Source organism: Cupressus sempervirens, chromosome 6 (genome assembly GCF_028749045.1).
Source record: "Cupressus sempervirens isolate cs-2001-9-10 chromosome 6, ASM2874904v1, whole genome shotgun sequence".
Taxonomy (NCBI): Eukaryota; Viridiplantae; Streptophyta; class Pinopsida; order Cupressales; family Cupressaceae; genus Cupressus; species Cupressus sempervirens.
In genome coordinates, this window is record NC_143123.1 from 49,551,687 (window position 1) to 49,571,400 (window position 19,714).

The 19,714-nt window shown below is 35.2% G+C and overlaps 1 protein-coding gene across 2 annotated transcripts in view; it reads left to right on the forward strand.

Annotated features, from left to right (window-relative positions):
- Positions 1–19,714, forward strand: part of LOC149551071 (uncharacterized) — a 183,225-nt gene that overhangs the window by 39,624 nt on the left and 123,887 nt on the right. Inside the window, exon 6 of one of the 2 annotated variants that reach the window (XM_089786652.1) lies at positions 5,033–5,083. The exons of the other annotated variant lie outside the window; for it this stretch is intronic. Coding sequence (XP_089642778.1) covers positions 5,033–5,083 — 51 coding nt within the window. The remainder of the gene's footprint in view (positions 1–5,032; positions 5,084–19,714) is intronic. 2 annotated transcript variants of the gene reach the window in all.

Genomic DNA, 19,714 nt, shown 5'->3' on the forward strand with positions numbered 1-19,714 from the left:
ATTCATAGCTGATTCATAGGCGATTCATGATTCGAGTAGGCCGATTCCAATCTGATTCCTATTTTTGGTTCTTTGATATATATATATATATATTCGAGGGTTTATACATTAAGATATATAAATATGTGTATATATCCTATATATATGCATACACACTTATTCCTATTACTATTTTTAATTTGAGAAGGAAAGACAGGGATGTGCCCAAGAAGGGGCTTGTATAAATCCAAGCAATGGCTATCTATCCTGAGATAGGGTAGGGATCAGCGACCCTGACCACCTTGCGGGCATAGTCTCATGATAGGCTAAGGGCTTGGATTTGCAAACTTTAAGGGAGCCCATTGCAGTTGGTATCTAGGCACCTTGGTTGCATGCCTAATCCTTCCTTCATGGATGATTATAATTTGCATAGATAACTTAAATCTAATAAGATGAATCACAGTTCAAAATCTCATTCTCTGCCACTTATCAGCAAGGCAACAAATAAAGTTCTCGGCAACTTCTTAGGAAAATATCAGGAATTTAAAAAATGACTTATGTTTAATTAGAAATGCATTTTTTACAAAATTTAATAAGGATGTGCATTTAAAGAGTTAGTAAATGAGTAAACAAAACAAATAAGCTGATCTAGATATATATAAATGTAATATGTAACAAAATTGCATCCTCATGTGGAATGCCAATGGCTGGCAGCCATATTCAGATACTCTGAACTCTAAAGCAAACTAAGAATAGCAAATTGTCTTTGTTAAAAGATGAGCAAATACAAATGTCAAGTACAATATGAAACTAATCTACATCTTTCTCTTCGTTCCCCACTAAAAAGGAAAAGAATTTAGAAAACTTACTTGTGAATCTAGATTTGCTCAAAAAATCTCTTTGAACTTGCTTTGAATCCACTTGTAATCAATCTACAAGGCTGCGAAAGACTATTTCTCTCCACCAAAACCCTTTTCCTCTCTTCCAAACACTTAAAATTGCTTAAAAAAAAATAATGAATGGGCAAGTCGTTGGGCGTCCTAGTTTTATTGGTGCCGCCCAAGAGAAGTAATTAAGTTATTGCAAGGATTTTGTGATTTATTTCAGCGAAGTGGCCAACTTATGGGCAAGAATTTAAGGTCCTCTTGGCTTGAATTTCTCGCCAGAAAACCTTAAGTTTTCTCGTTTTGCAAAAGTTCTCGCGAAAATTAGAAATATTTGCCACTCCTTGGAGAGATTTTAATCTATGAGATGATTGATTAATCCTATCAAGGCACATTACAGTCCAAAACCCAATTGACAATCAAAGTGTCATTCTTGACATTGAAGATTCATAACTCGAGTAAAATTATACAATAATTTACAGCCAAACTCTTATTACAATGTTCAAAAGGATCCAATTTACAATGTTTACAAGATTACAATAGAGAACTAAATGAAGCATAATATTATGAGAGTCCAACATGCTCTCTAGTGAGCATCATCCTATTCTTTTTAGCCCTAGTGGTGGTCTAACACCACCCAACCATGTGGATCCCTCAAGCCATCTCCACTATTCTAGGAGACATTTGAACTGGGTACAAGGTACACTCACACCAAGAAAGGATGCATTACATTAGTCATGCTAATCCAAAACATACAACATTTGTAGTAACTCAAGCTAGTGCAATGTATACACTAATACGATACATATGTATTATGATTACCCCGATATAATGAATCTGAGAGTATACATAGCAACATACACTAATCCAATACACACAAGAGTAACACCCTTTTGAGCACGAGCATAAAAAGAATGCCAATACTATTCATGCATAAGGCTTCTTCGCACCATCAATGCACACAAAGCAATATATGGATATGGAAACCAAATATACATTCATAAGAGTATCCATACCATCTATGCACATAAATCAACATATAAATAAATGGCAACAACCATGAATGTATACATACTATAAATAAATACTCTGATTTCTAAAATTTCAAGTACACCCTTAAATCTACAAAATGCACACCATAATTCATATCTACATGATTTTTTAGGAGGGTTTAGGATCAAATATATCCGTCTTCAAGGCTATCTATATCACTGATAAAGAAGGATCAAATGTGTACATTAAAACTTCAAGAAGACATCATATTGGGAACTACAGTAAGTAATCCATGAATCAACACTGATCAACTATGATTTACTCAGCAAGATATTGTGGGTCTGCATTTAACATTAAGTAATTAACATTGATCATCAAGACCAACAATAAGTGCTGATTAGGGATATTACACCATCAACATATTTTAACTGCAGCCTTCATTGTGTCGAAGGCTAATAATGAATCAAGTCATCATTGTCACATCCTAAGAAGTATGATATTGCACTAAGTAATCGACTGGTGAAAAGAATAACCATGAGCAACCCCAGAAGTACAAGGTAAGAGTAGTAACTAATCACTGATTAATTAATTTTCATGAGGTGGGATCGGTATAATAAGTCAAGTAACACAAGTAAGAGATGGAACTGTTCATCCTTAAGGTCTATTAATTTGGCATTGATAAAATTCCAGGCAGACATTGAACATTTCTTATTTTTATTTCTTATCCAAGTTTTGATGCTCAAGTTTGAGCAGCAGCCATACAAGGGTAGGACACATACAATTAGCAATAAGGATCAGAAACAGTGCCAAGGAATCGCTACTTCAGACATCTATATCAGACAAGCGATCAGATCAGAATCATCAGATTGACTAGCAGAAGTATAATTCACATACATTATAATGAAGATATCACGAACAGCGTATACTCCCAGATCGGTAACAAATATCCTTTGCATAAACACCAAGTGTTCAGTAACAGATATCCTTTGCATATACCAAGTGGTATCAGACCAAAATCGGAGATAACTTGCATTAAAGCAATATCAGATATAGCAATCATTAAGACATTGCCAACTCACAAGACATAAATCTGATAAGTGATTAGGCAGATCAGCAGAAGATCATTTACATAGATTTCCAGAGATATCAGAGAGAGCAACTTATAGAAATATATTTGTATCAATATAACAAGGGTAATTCATACTGTCCTTATCATATCTGCCTTGTACAATTGTATGTATATTGGCGTATTTGGATATCTCTTCTATATTGTTGTATATTACAATCACATTCCACAATATATATCAGATCTGATATTGTGATCAGTCGAGGAATATACAATTGAAATTGGTTGACTGTTTCATACAAGTATTGTTGAATAAAATCATCAAGATAATTGACATTTTGCCACTTCCCCAATTCATTTTGAGTATGAGTTTAATAGAAAGAATTCTTTTGCAATCGAAATAAAAGAAATTAGTCCCAAACCCTGAAAGATCACATACAGGGACATTAAGCAGTCATCTGTTGAATTGATATGCAGAAGAAAGAAACTAAAATCCAATATTTCTAGGGCTGAAGTGGTCATGTTGCTCTACATAGACATTGTCCATCCCACCAACTGTTCAAATGACAGATGTTTCCTCTGAACTCTCAAGACAAGGACTGATTCCCAACATCAAAAATAGCACCATTGACGTAGGAGTGAAAGAAAGTCTATGGGTTCATCTGCAAAGACCACATCAGTATTGTCTAAGAAGAGTTTGTTTAACATCTGTAAGGGAGAGAGTTGGGTTTGAGTTGGAGCTAGGAGCCTTTGAAGTATCTGTAGCCAAATTTGGGGTCAGAAGGGTAAAGGGTTAGGGCTTGCCAGAATAATCTGTTCCTTGCAAGAGGCACTGCATTCATGGAATGACTTTGTGCTATTCTGGCAAGCCTCAAAGGAGAGAGGGACTGGATGGCACATTGGTGCCATTGGGTCTGTGGCATTTGAAGCATGTAGGGCAAGAGGAGGGAGTTTCTTTTGTGCACCACCCGCTGTTGTCCCAAGAGGATCAAAACCTTGGCTAGAGATCAATGACAGACCCATTGCCTTCTTTGAGCCTTTTTTGTTTCAGATCACTGAATATTGCACTGCCTTTCACCATTTTGCCTTTTCTCACCTCCACTCACTTGTTAAAGCTCCTTGCTTTGTGTGACTGTACAGTTCATGTCACAGATGTTGCTTGATGTATTAAATTTGCCTAAGCTATCTCATTTTTTTGTCTAGATTAGAGCCATATAAAAAATAGACCTTAAACAGATACCAGATGTAGCTCATGAGAAAATGTTAGGTTATATAGGTAAAGCTAGCACTTTGTGAATATGTTAAGATAATTGCTTTAAACCTTCAAAGTTCAAAGATTGTTCAGATACATACACACACGACAACCAGTTGAAGACATCTCTTTGAAAGTCAAAATGAATTGAATTAGAGTAAGCTGTAGCCAGGAATTATGCGATAAGGAACTCAAGTCAGTCAGATAGTACAATTTGCCCACACGTTCATTCAGAGGACATGAAGCAGCTTTGTTAGAGCCCATTCAATAGCCAGTTCTGGATCAAGTTGCAAAGGTGGCAATGCAGCCCCCTTATAATCAGTCTAAAAGGGTGGGATATATAGCATTAATAAAATCAGTCTCACCAGAGCAATGATTAAAGACTTTGTAGTTGACCAATTGATCAGATTAATTAAAGGGGGCAAATCTAGTGCCAGTTGCCCAAACAAAAGTAGCAGCAGTAATAGAGGTAAAAGCAGGAGGGAGATGGTAGCCGCCCATAAGTTTCAGTTTGCATTGTTTTATGGTGCACGTTACATTATAAACCATATATCTGTCCGTATGGCCCAATGTAATGCCATGTTCATCTTCTAAATTTTAAATGTTGGTGTTCTAATTTTTGAGTTGAATGTTTATGTATTGAATTTTATACATTTTAATAAGTTTTATGTGCTGTAGTCCTCTAATTCTGCAGTTCTTTGTTGCTAGTTTGTTTCCACTGTTTAGTTTTTTAAAACTTATTAAAACATGGAACTCTTTTTTTCATTTTTATTCAAAATATTTGAAGTTTAAATGCACTTTTTTGTTTTGTTGTAAGTGAAGTTTCAATTTGCTTAAATTTTGGCATATAATAATCAGGGAAATGTAATAGGCCGTGCACTTATTGAGTTTTGTGATGGAGGTCCTCCTGTAAGTTATTTTTTAACCAAGAATGATTAAGATTCAGTATTTATTAATTGTTTTTCCATAAACCTTGTCTTTATGTATAATGATTATGAAAAGTACGGAGATTTTCTTTTGTTAGACAGTTTTGGATTGTTTCAAAACTTCAAAATTAAGTTTTGAATTTTGTATGCTATACTTAGGTTGTCATAGGGTTACATTTTCTTAGATTTAGTTTGACTTAATGAAATTGATAATTTCAACTAAGCATTGTGTAGAGCAAAGGGGATTTATGCATGGCATTTTCTGCTCATTGCTAATAACTTACATAAATTCATAACTAATGTTTATAAGGTATATATAACGAGTTACATATAATGGATTCTTTTTCTTTCAACCATTCTGACACTGTCTTATATGCATGTTAGCATCATATGACAAAGCATGCATTTGAAATGCCAAAAATAACCTTAAACAAATTTTTTACAGAGACACAATGTTATCGTGGCTTAACTACACAATATAATCTCACAGAAAGTTTCAGATGCTATTCAAAGCTGTTCTTATTGGTTAGAAAAAAATGTTAATAGTAAATCACTGTTAATGTTATAGTTTAGTTGGATAAACATTAAGTGTGAATACAAATGAAATATAATATATATCTCTTTGTTATGTATGTATATGAATTGACATTTATATACAGACATACATACATATATATATATATAAATTTATTTCTACCAATTATATATTCACAATCATTAAAAGAAACTAATTTTACAATAATTATTATAAATGTCAAACTTGGCAATTTATAACTATTAAACTCGAGCAATAGTAATAATTAAAAGTGGCCGACACTTAACTTTGTTTATTATAGGGACTGAAAGTCCCATGCTTTGAATGGGACAGCCCGTCCATGAATGGACGTGTCATCCATGTGGGAGACATGTCAATTCATGGGCGGGCCTTCCCACCATACCATACCCTATTTAAATGAGATTGGGGGGTGCATTTAAAATCACCAATGAATCATGCCTTATAGCAGTCTTCAGACATGGTCAAACTGCCACCCAACAACATGGTACAAATAGCTACCTTGGAACATAGTTGACAGTTTTTTTTAAATTAAATACAAAGTGTTCGAGTGCCATACATATATATACTTATAGTTATATAGATAGAACTCTAAATCAATCTATCTAACAATTTAGTGAATTGGACTTGAAATTATAAATTTAAATTTGATCAATATTTTAACATGGTATCAAAGCAGGTCTGAAAAAAAGATTGAGATCAAATTATTGAAAATTATCATAATTATTATTGGAAAATTACCACACTATTTCAAAATGGTTAATGGCATGAGACTCAAAGACAGACTTGAAGACGCTTCAGATTCTGAAGCTTGGAAATTACGAATGTTGCTAATTCTGAAAAAGCATGACCTAATAACTATAGTGGAAAATTCCCCTAAACCTAAGGAAGACAACGAAAAGAGTTAATGGGAAGAAGACAACACTAGAGCAATGGAGTTATTGGTGGACGGAGTATAAAATCATTTACCTACCTATTATCACAAAGTTAGACTCTGCATATGATATGTTAAAAGTCCCAAAAGACATGTTTAAGATTAACAACGCTAGTAGGCTTCTTACTGTAAAGAATCAACTCGCTAATATAAAGATGAATAAAGGAGAGACCATCACCTCATACTTTATGAGGATAATCATAGTTGAAAATCTCAGTCTCAGCAATATCTTGACCAACCCAAAAAAATCCAAAATCTCAGAATCACCAAAAACTCGGCAATAATTTGGCAATTAAAACAAACATTTTAAAATATATAATTTCTTAAAATAATCTTAGAAAAACACACATATATACAAAATTTATAGAATGTATACGGATTTGAGATATCCATTATATATTAATCAAAGTTTTAACATAAATGCATAACAATTTGTCAATTACAACTTGCATATTAACATAGAAATTAGGAATCATTTACCAAAAAATAAGTGCGACATTTAAATATTGAATAAGCATAAGTTCAGTACATATAAAACTTCATGAAACCACAACTTCTGAATACATATTGAGTTTCAAGGTTGATCAAAACTAGAAATAGAAATCATAAATTGCGTCTATGAGTAAAGCTCAAAAGAGATTGCTGCTGCTGGGTGGGTGCTGCTGAAGTAGTTGGAACATCCTCAATAGGTGCCTAACTGTGCTAATGTTCCTCTTCACGTGCTGCCACTTTTGCATCCCAATCATCTGCCTCCATTTGAAACTCAGCTAGTTGCTCGTCAGTCAACAAAGGATCTCCATGCACATCCGCATCATCACCATCAGGAGGAGCTAACCAATCTCTTGCATATGGATCAATGTCATCCAAGTCAAGTGCTTCATATGAAGCTTGCCCTTGCACCCTCTTTTCATGCAATCGAAGGTTGTACTAAACATAAATTAAGTCATTCAAGCGCTTTTGAGTCAACATATTGCACTTCTTTGTGTGTATGTTCTCAAAAGTGCTCCAATTCCGCTTGCAACCAAAAGCACTACTATTCGAATGGCAAACTTTTGAAGATTCAGTGTTGTGGCAACATATAGTTATATACTAATGAGTGAAATCAATGGTATAATAAAACAAAACACATGTTCTTTTTACTTGGTTGTAATGTGTATCTCCTATGTTTGCAATCAAGAGAAGAAAACAATGGCCCCTCTTCCCTCTTGTAGCTCTGTAATTCATCAAGTACAAGGTCTCAAAGGTCCAAATTAGCAACCAATCTTCGAATGCATGTGTCCAGGCCAACTTGAACCTCTGCATTTGCTCGAAAAGTGTCAGAGAAAAAGAATTGGGGTTCAAATAGCAAGCAATTGCATGAATATGTTGGTGGAGTTGTCGATTCCACCTACGATCTATAATGTTCTATATGAGTCTATATTTGGTCTCATTTGACCTATATAAGTGTTGAATGGCCTCTTTGGCCCTATCCATGGCCTCATGTAGACACCCCACACTGGCTTTATCCCCATCCACAATTCTTAGAACCTTCACCTATTGTTGTGACACCTAGACATAAGAAATTATAAAAAAATCATCAAATTGCAATAGTTGAAAATTAAATAATAAATCATCAATCAAAATTTGAAATCTCACGTTGATGATCTCCTCTATTAGCTTGCCGAATCTAGTATCAAACACAACCTTCACAATCTTCTCTGGTTCATGCTTCTTGGCATAAGGACTCTCCAACCATTTCTTACTCAGAAACATATGCTTTAGGTCTAACAATGTTTCCAATATGCTTTCCAAGTTGAGAAAATTAGTAGCAAAGTGTGTGACCCCTGCTTGCACAAGATCCTTGCCACAAGTGTGCTCTCTCATAAGACTCAGGACCCATGTGTGATTGTAGATATACTTTGCAATATTCCTTCCATCTTCAAGCACCTTCTCCACCCAACTCAGTTTCCCTATGTCCTCAAGGAGTAAGTCAAGACAATGGGCAGCACAAAGGCTCCAAAATAATGTGGGATGCCTTTCCATCAAAAGTCTACCGGTTGCTACATATGCAACTGCATTGTCAGTCACAATCTAGATTACATTAGCCACCCCGACTTCCACTACCACCTCATCCAACATGTTGCATAAAATTTCTGCATTCTTCACTTGATCAGAGGCATCAATTGATTTTATAAATGCCAACTGTTCCCCTAAAACAACTATAAAGTTGATGAGCATCCTATTCCTGCCATCTGTCCACCCATCAGATATAATTGTGCAACCCCTATGTTCCCATATTTTTCTTCTCTCTTCCACAAGTTGATGAATGGTTTTTACCATATTGTCTAATAACAGCCCACTCTTTTCAAAATGAGCTGGGGCCTTGAACCCCTTACCAGACATAGAAATTGAAGAGACCACTTGATCCCAATATGGACTATATAAAGCATTGAAGGGAAGATCATTGTAGATCCAAAATCTTGCAACTGCCACCTTTGTCTTCTCATACATCTCTTTGTTCCATGCTATGCCTTTAAATCCAGGCTGAGCACCAGGAGTGTTACGTGGAACCCAAAAGTCTGAAAGATGACCAATCACATTCTCGGATGATGATCCTCGTATCCGTGGCCCAATGGAAGAAGAAGTCTTTGCACCTGTAGAACTAAAATCTCCCATTGGGGCAGCCATGGCATTCGCTGTTCTCTTTTTTGCTATCTTCTTTTGCTCATATGCATTAAGGCTTGTTATATCCTCCCTAGTAGCCTCTTCAGGACACTTATCACATGGTGTGATATCATGGCCTTTTATCTTTCCAATGTGATATTTTAGTCGAGTTATGCCCCCACCCATCAACTTAGGAAAATGGTTACAATTCACATCTCCTTTTTTGCACTCGGTGTTCCATGTAAAGTTTTATATGTTGAAATCTTCTTATTGGTGTAAATCTCAATTTCAATATATGTAGTAAATGAAGAATTAGTATTATTGTGAGGGACTGTTTACACTATAATCTCTTATTATTGATCTTTGAATGAGTCAATAAATTTAGAAAAGAAAATACTGAAATAATAATAATGTCTGATTTTGAATGGTACTATGCAATGGGAGAGTCTGATTGTCGTGGTTATTGATCAAACTTCCATTGCAGATCATATTATATATATGTGGGCACGGGATAGTAGATAGTCGCTTCAATCAAGGAAACCGACCCCTTGAATAGTCACGACAGTCAAAACTTACGTGATTATATCTTATTGCCAATAATAAACAGCTCATGGTGAATACAAGTTGTTGCCGATTAATCTATTCAATATAATTATTATTAATATTACATGATTTAGTTTCTCAACTTAATTATATATATATATATATATATATATATATATATATATATATATATAAAATATTATATGTATATATATAATGAATGAATCAATCATGTAATATAGAATTTGAGTACAGATCTATAGGCACAAAATTTAGATTCAATTTCTCACATAGCTAACATTCTTAACACTCCCTCTTTAGCAAGGGAAATTGAAATAAATTTACCTTACCCAATAAGGTGTAATCATCATAGTGTTTTAAACTAAGAATTAAAAAAACACAATGGATTTTCATGATTTCCGGCAAAATCTGGCCCGAAGAACTATGAAGGTTATCAATGTGTTATATAATAAAGGAATCCTCCTAGAGATGGTGTGGGCATGGGTCCACAAAGGTCTGAGTGGACTAGTTCCAAAACTGATTTTGACTTGTTTTCACTAGAGGGAAAATGTCGTTTTATGATTTTCCCTAGGGCACACCCTTTGCATGTTCCTATATGAGTTGAGTCTAGTTTAGGAGTACCAGAAGTGATCTTATCTAAATTTGGAAGTGAACTAAACCCAATGTGCCCAAGTCGTCTATGGCACAACTCATTAACATTTGATGTTTCATGACTGAGGGCTTGCATTTGAATATTGCTTAATCTATATAATGTTCCAAATCTGGACCCTATGATAATAACACTTTTCATATTTGAGTTATTAGGCCAGTATAGTACTTTGTCTTTGTTGAAGGTGACTTGATATCCATCATCGGTTAGACTTGAGATAGAAATTAGATTTCTCTTTATACCTGGTACAAACAAAACATCTTTAAGATTAAGTGTAGTTCCATCTTATAATTTGATAGAACAAGTCCCAATACCTATTATAGGATAGGTAGAGTTGTTTCCAATTGTAACTCCTTCAGTGATATAAGTTCCAAATGTATCAAACATATCTCTAAATCCAGAGATGTGACGAGATGCACCACTGTCTACGATCCAAGCTTCTTTATTTGAATTTACTTCACTTGAAAGTGCGGAATAGTATAGTTGATTTTCATTTTCTTTTGTTTCAGTAAGGGAGGCTAAAATTTTCTCTCTCTGTGGACAGTTTCTAAAGGTGTGTCCCATCTTCTCACACTTATAACACTTAACTTGAGAGTAATCTTTATTTCTAAAATTCTTTTTATTATTATTGAATTTCCTTTTATTGAATTTTCTCTTTCGTTTATTCGAGACAGTGTGAAGAGCTTGATTTTCTCCCTCTTGATTTGAAGTGATTCCTCTGGAGATTAACGTTGATTCTTCTGATATGCATTCATTTTTCAATTGATCAAAAGTAGGAATTGAAGGTTTGCTTACCACTTGTATGAAGGTATCCCAAGACAGTGGTAGCCCTCTTAGAGCTATTAATGAAAGTTCTTGATCTTCTATTTTGTTTCCAATGGACGATAATTGTTTCTTCATTTCAGAAATTTTCTCGAAATAAGATTGAATAGAATCTCCTTTTTCTATTTTAGTATTTAGTAATTGAGATTTTAAGGTGATCAGTCTACTTGAATTATTTATCTCAAACGTATTTTTTATGATCTTGAATACCTCATATGCCTTTTTGATATCTGATATAGAAGGAAGAATGTGATCCTTTACTGAATCGACAATGATTTTCCTTGCTTTATTATTTCGTCTTTTCTAGGTGAGTCTTTCTGATTCATTTTGAGGTATTGGGATATCTTCTTCAATGTAGGTTTCTAGTTCCGGTTCTTCCAAAATCATAATAATACGAGTTTTCCAAGAGAAAAAATTTGATGCACCTTCAAGTCTATCTTCCACTCTGACATTATTTGTCATTATTTCTTTCCTTTAATTGAAATTTGAGATTTCTTTACCAATTTGGCTTTGATACCATGTCAAGTTTTATATGTTGAAATCTTCTTATTGGTGTAAATCTCAATTTCAATATATGTAGTAATATGAAGAATTAGTATTACTGTGAGGGACTGTTTACACTAATCTCTTATTATTGATCTTTGGATGAGTCAATAAATTTAGAAAAGAAAATACTGAAATAATAATAATGTCTGATTTCAAATGGTAATCTGCAATGGGAGAGTCTGATTGGCGTGGTTATTGATCAAACTTCCATTGCAGATCATATTATATATATGTGGGCATGGGATAGTAGACAGTCACTTCAATCAAGGAAACCGATCCCTTGAACAGTCATGACAGTCAGAACTTACGTGATTATATCTTATTGCCAATAATAAACAACTCATGGTGAATAAAAGTTGCTGCCGATTAATCTATTCAATATAATTAATATTAATATTACATGATTTAGTTTCTCAACTTAATTTTATTATATGTATATATATAATCAATGAATCAATCATGTAATATAGAATTTGAGTATAGATCTATAGGCACAAAATTTAGATTCAATTTCTCACATAGCTAACATTCTTAACATTCCATGTTTCCAAAAGGGATCCTTGGTTTTGCCATCGGCCATTCTCCAAGTATAGATATTGATTCTGTTACCCGTGACTGTAAGTCTGTAAAAACAAGAATAAAACATAAGTTTTGATTCAAAATATTTCTATATTATTGTATTTTAAATAAGTATTTGATTCAAAAGAAGAAGTCTTTGTATAAGTTTTGATTATATCATTATACACATTTATTTAGAAGTTTAAAAAAGTATAAATTTATATATATTTCAGGTAAATTTATCCAGAAAGTGAGAAATAATATAGAAACTAGTTAACTGTTATATCATAATTAAAATTTACGTATTCAAAATATATAATTTTTTTACATACATATGGAGAAAATGTGATATATCATATTATTATGTGCATAGAATATTGTATATTCTGGAAAATTGGAAATCCAAAATATACAATATGAATATGAATATACATAAATTAATAACACATTATTATATAACACTATATAACAGTGTAAATATAAATATTGGTATACTTCCATATTATTATATAAAATTATAAATCATAAAACAATATATTATTCGACTAACATAATGATAAACCATAAAATAGTATATAAATCATAAAACTGTTGGACTAATTGCTAGCCTTCCCCTTTAGGATTTGTGACATGGCTTAACCGCCCCCTGTGTTGTATAAGTCTAGTGGTTGTACCGGGCATTAATAGATTGATCTTTTGGTGCAATGACAACTCTAGCTTGGAACAAGTGGTATCAGAGCTCGGTCACAGGTTTGAATCTCCTCGGGTAATGTTGAGGGGGGAATTGTTGGACTAACGCCTACCTTCCCCTTCGGAATTCATGACATGGCTTAACCGCCTGTTGTGTTGTATAAGTCTAGTGGTTGTATCAGGCATAATAGGTCGATCTTTTGGTGCAACAACAACTCTAGCTTGTAACAAAAACATTAAAAAAAATAGTGACTAACTTGTGTCTTGTCTCTGAATGGCCATTGACTTATGATTTCTCACTTTAAGGTTTGAATGGATTGCAATTAGATGCCTCTCAATGGTCGACTGTTTGTCTCTGGTTGCAAAACTCTGAAAAATCACTTGCAAAAAGACTTTCCAATGACAATTGTCGGCATTATCAATACTTTCCAATGTTCACACGCATATGATGAAAACAATGATAACTATTTTTGTTTTGGCGTGGGCTTATTTCACCCTAAAATATGACTTTTGCGTTGACATTTTCAACCCTAAAAAGCAACTTTTATTTAGGCATTGCCGTTTCCTACTGACGGGGCATTTTTTTGTTTTTTCTGCTGACTAGAAGTGATATTTGAGAAGGTATATCGCATTTTTTCACCCCATTTTATGCTGTGACAAACTCATTATATCACTCCTGATATAAACTTTGATTTTATCGTTTCCCTTTGCATGTGGCGATATATCGTGCTATGTGCGATATAATTGCGTTATTTTCAACTACGAGGATAATGGAATTAAGAAACCAACTCTTAACAATTGGTCTCATCTATGATAGTAAAGATTTAACCATGGTAGCATTAAATTGACTCCCTATTTCATGGGAAAACTTTAGACAAGGAATATGTGCTCATTCCCAACTCCCCAAATTTGATCGACTAAAGGTTGTCTGCATTCAAGAAGAGTGTAATCTAATATCTAGAGGAATCAACATGGAATCCAGAAAAGGAGACATTCAGATTCTCACCACAATTTAAGAAGGAAAAAGGGCAAGTACACAGAGTAAACAATCGTTCAAGAAACAAAGGGACTACTCTAAAGTGCAATGTTATAGATGCGACAACTATGGGCATGGTGCAACAAAATGTCTTCACAGACTTAAACATCAAGCTTCTTTCGTTGAAGTCAGTAATCTAAACTTGGATTTAGAGAAATTTGCATTCTAAAGAACTTCAAAATATCCATAAAATTTGAGGAATATTGGATTAAGAGGGAGTTCACTTTTTGTTATCATCCTCGCCAAAACCTCTTTCTAAATAAAGGTGAAACACATTCGAGGTAAACTTGATATAAAATTGTAATTATTGAGAAAGAATCTCAACTCATTCGTTTATTATAATAATGAAAATATTTATGTTATTTCATGACTATTTGAACCTTGTGTACATTGTAATGTTCCGATGTCTACCTAAGCTTAGACCAAGGTGTACAAAGGCAGTGAAGTGATTGTACGGCTGAAAGGCAATAGGGAAGTCTGTAGTTTGGAGCCAATAGCCCGTATGGAGGTGGTAGAGTGCCGTACACTAATGGCACATAGTCTGTATAATACACCCAGTGAAGGCTAGTCCCTACGGTGAGGTGAGCAGGTAGTTCCATACGGGATGGAGTGGAGTACAGTGGGATGATGGAGTAGGGTCTGTACGGTGTGCATAGTCAGAGGGGACAATGTCATATGGTAGCAGAATGTGTTCATACGGTAACACCATATGTTTGAATAGGGGTCCCTACAGGCCATACAACATAATGAACTGAGCAAGTATTTGTCTATTAACCATAGGAAAATATAAATAGCAAATGCACAAAATGTATGCCACACACAAGGATCTAGAGTATGCTAAGTAATGAATTGAATGCAATTTTAGCCAAATATATAGAATGCATTCGGATATAGATAATAGCAATTTCAATCACAAATATACTCCAAACAAAGGTGGTGCTCTAGATGTGCCAGACTTGAAGCAAAGTAGAACACAACGGAATAGGATGAGGGTTGAATACCACTGAAATTGAAAGCCAAATAGGGAAGATCTCTCACTTTTGAAATGGTGAACAATACTGAATTTGAACGGGGATTTGTAGTACAAAGAAAATAATCCAAATCGCATACCTAGACAACTCAACCTCACGGACATAAATACTTAGTCGAGGGAGAAACTAAGTGCTGATAGGAGGTACGACAAACAACTACTGAAACAATTAAATAAAGATGGGTTCGAGATATGCTTAATCGATCGACCCATAATAAAGGCTTTGATAATTTATTTATTAAATATTTTATGAAGGGAACATTATAGTCCTCCCATCCCACAATTTGCTTCTCATCAAGCGAATGCAACACCAGATGCTCAAGAATGTGTTCACCTCCCAAGTGGCGTTGTCGAGCGGCAAGTGCTTCTAGCGTACCAAGTATTTCTTGATGGTACGTTTCCGTAGTGTCTTCTCCCATATGTCAATGATTTCAACCGATTCCAGCACAAGTTTCCCTTCTTCATTGAGAGGTGGAAGATCTGTGGTTACGGTGATGCTCTCTCCCACAGCTTCCTTCAGGTAGGATACATGAAAGACATTGTCGATGTGGCTTCCCTTTGGTAGTTCAAGCTCATAGAAAACTTCACCGATGCAACGAGATACACGATAAGGGCAGTAAAAGCGTGGCCTAAATTTTTGCTTTCCTTTTGCCTTTAAGGATGATTGTCTGGAGTCTAAGATAGACCAAGTCACCCACCTCAAAAATTTGTTCGATCTGATATCTGTCGACATAGATCTTTTGCTGATTCTGTGCCCTCTGCAAATTTTCCTTCAAGAATCTCAGAATGTTGTGTCCTTCGTATAGCCAGTCTTTTACTTTAGATGTGCGACTGTCACCCAAAATCATGTCCACAAATGAAAAGGGCTCATACTCGTAGAGTCTTGTGAAGTGTTGTGTCCTTTGTATAGCCAGTCTTTTACTCTAGATGTGCGACTGTCACCCAAAATCATGTCCACAAATGAAAAGGGCTCATACTCGTAGAGTGTTGTGAAGTGAGCCATCCCGATCGACATGTGGTATGTCAACAATATTCTTCAAGGTGCAACCATTTGAGCCATGCCTATTGTTGTGTAGAGACAGTTCTGTAGGTAGCCTTCCAACCATTTGTTTACAATCTCTGTTTGTCCATTAGTTTGGGGGTGGTAGCTGGTACTTGGTGATAATTTTGTTCCCGCTAATCGAAATTGTTTTGTCCAAAAGATATTCAGAAAACGACCATCCTTGTCAATCACAATGTTTTGAGGAAGCCCGTGCAAGCGGATAACTTCTTTGAAGAATAAGTAGGCAACCTATGCGGCTTGGAACTTTGTGGGGATGGTAAAAAAAGTGTGCGTACTTTGTTAACTAATCAACAACCACGAAGATGCAAGCCCTTCCATTTACCCTCCAAAGTTTGGTGATGAAATCCATAGAGGTGCTGCTCCACTTCTCTTCTGGTATTTGCAAGGGTTGTAATAGTCCAGCAACTAAGGTGCGCTCGAATTTGTTTTGCTGGCATATCACACATTCTTGCACGTATTGCAATTCGTCATCCTTGAGTCCTTTCCATGAGAACCTCTCTCCGAGCTATTTCTAGGGTGTTCGACCAATGGTGAGGCATGTATTTCCTTCAGGATTCTCTGCTTCAGTTTGGACTCTGGTACTAAGTAAATCCGGTTCTTGTAGTAGATGATGTCATCAACCACCTTATATTGGTCGTCCTAAACGTCGCCATCCATTAACTCTCATGCAAATGTGTTTTTGGAATATTCCACCATAAGTGTGTTTTCCAATTGGCTGAAATTTGAGATAATGAACAGATGGCCGGTTTTCCTGACAGAGCATCTGCTATCACATTATTGTTTCCCTTCACATATTTAATATCAAAGTCAAAAGCATGAATCTTACTTACCCATATTTGTTGCCTCTCATTCATATCCTGTTGCTTCAAAAAATACCTCAAGCTATTATGATTGGTATGGATGACGAACTTGGCATCCACTAGATATTGCCGAAACTTGGTCAAGGTATGCACAATGGCCAACATCTCTTTGTCATAGATGGAATATAGGCATTCAACTTGTGCAAGTTTTCAACTCTCATAGGCTATAGGGTGCCTTTCCTACATTTGTATAGTGGCAATTCCTTCTCCAGACACATCACACTCCAGGATGAAAGGTTGAGTGAAGTTAGGTAACTGGACAAGTGCTCACACTTCTTTAACTTGTCAAAAGTGTGTTGTGCCTTTTCATTCCATTGGAAAGAACCTTTCTTCATCAGATCGGTTAAAGGTGCGTTGAGCTGAGAGAAACCTCTTACAAACCTCCTGTAGTAGTTGCAGAACCCAAAGAAACCTCGCAACTCGGAGAGTGATCTTGGCTGAGGCCAATCAAGGATAGCTTGAATCTTCTCTTGGTGGACTTGCACTCCATATTTACTAACAACATGTCCTAGGTATTTGCACTCCATATTTACTAACAACATGTCTCAACACTAGATATTTGGGAGTCAATTTACTCTATCTTCACATCCGGATAGATTAATAACATTATTGAACAGGATGCCTATCAGTCACAAAGGGGAGTTTAATTTAATTTAATTTAATTTACTTCACTTCAGAACCTTATAAAGTGAGTGGACTTAAGTCATTTTAATGTTAAAGAGTTATTTACTTTATAAAATGGCTTTAAGTGACTACAGGACGAAAATGAAGTTTAATCCCACATTCATTGCTCCTTGTGTTTTTCCCTCACTTCGAGGCTATAAAGGAGGGCCTGCATTGGGATTAACAACATAAGAATATTTATGAAAAGAAAGCTCTTTAATCCTGGTTGCTTATTGTGACTGGTTTAAGATTGGGAGGACGAAACCCCTCTAAGTTTGGAAACATTCTAATGAGTTGGACGTTACCCCAGCTCCCTTCTTTCAAGTTTTACAGTGGTATTGGGCAGGAAAATCGGCAACTAAGTAAGTGCATTTGTGTTTTTTTTAAGAAATAAGAACATAGTGAATATACAGTGGAAGAAATTTGCCTAGTTGACTGTACAGGCGGATTTGGGCAGAAAAAATACTATTAGTCGGGTTGGGCTCTAAGTTCAGAGATTTTAAGAATACTCTCCCAGTTTGCATGAGTTTTTCAGAACTTACAAAGGCGTCCTTCCATTCGTGCGTTGCCAGAGTTTGCCCTAGCGACTAGTACACAAACGTGTTGTTGGAAGTGGCATCCTAGCCATTCTTACAGTCGGCAGCGAATTGGAAAGGTGAATTGCGTGAAGGGAGGTCTGCACAATTTGACATTAGTGAAATGCATGAACAAAGGTAGGCTGCGACCACACCAGGCTTATTAACTCCAAAACAGGTGTAAACTCCATGCTAGGGTTGTGTTAGGGAACAGTCGGCATTTTCAAAGAGGTCGTGCATCACAGATAAATGAATACCTCAGCCATTGCAAATAACAGAGTTCCTCATCCGCATTGATTTGGGTCTGTTCGCACACCATTCTCTCTTAATACTGAAAACGTGTTTGACTGTTGTTCTTTCAGCATACGTAGGGTTGGTTTACTTAATGTTGTGTTTGCAAAGTTTGGTTCTACCAAGATTTTAATCTCAGAATATTGGTTTGGTTAATTTTTCATATTATTGTACTCCAAGATAGCCCAAAAATCAAAGGTAATAACCAACAAATAGAAAGAGAAAAGCTGAAACAAAGAACACCAGAAATATCCTGGGAAAACCCTTTGAGAATGAAGGGAAAAACCTAGCCACACAACAAAATATATCTTTATTGATAATAAAAGTTCAAGTGTACAATGTCCTTTCCTTGATGCGAATATATAACAATAGGAAAGACTTTTCACATTATAAGGGAAGGATCTCTTGAGATTCCTATAACTCTTATAATTAATTATGACTCTTCGAATATTCATGCCTCAATGCATGAGAATGACACACGTCATTTACATTTAATATTACAAATTAGAACTTAAGTGTCTTTTTCAGCTGAACATAACAATAACGGTAATAACGTTCATATTTCCAAAGATAAAGATCTCTATCACAGCTACCATCTTCAACACTCCCTCTTAGCCAGAGAGAGATCTTTAACTGAACAATCACACAAGATTGCAACCAAAATGTTAATGATGAAATTTTATCCCATATTTCCTATTAGGTTCATGAAAAACTATAACAATCAATCATATTCATGGAATCGCTCAACATGAAACCTTGTAACAATTAATCACATTCATGGAATTTCTCAACGTGAAAACTTGCAACAATTAATCACATTCATGGAATCTCTCAACATGAAAACCTGCAACAATCAATCATATTCATGGAATCACTCAACATGAAAAGATTAGTAAGACTCACAGCTAAGCCTTTATTCACAGACTCTCTCAACATGAATTGTCATGAAATCTCTCAACATGACATCCAACTCCCATCACAGAATCTCTCAACGTGATGACATCATGGACTCTCTCAACATGATGTTCACTATCGCATAGTGAAAGAGTTATCATAGCTGATCTTACAATCTCATTTATTCAGACAAGAATAGAAATATGCATAAAAACAAGACTTAGTTCCATTAAGTCTCAAATT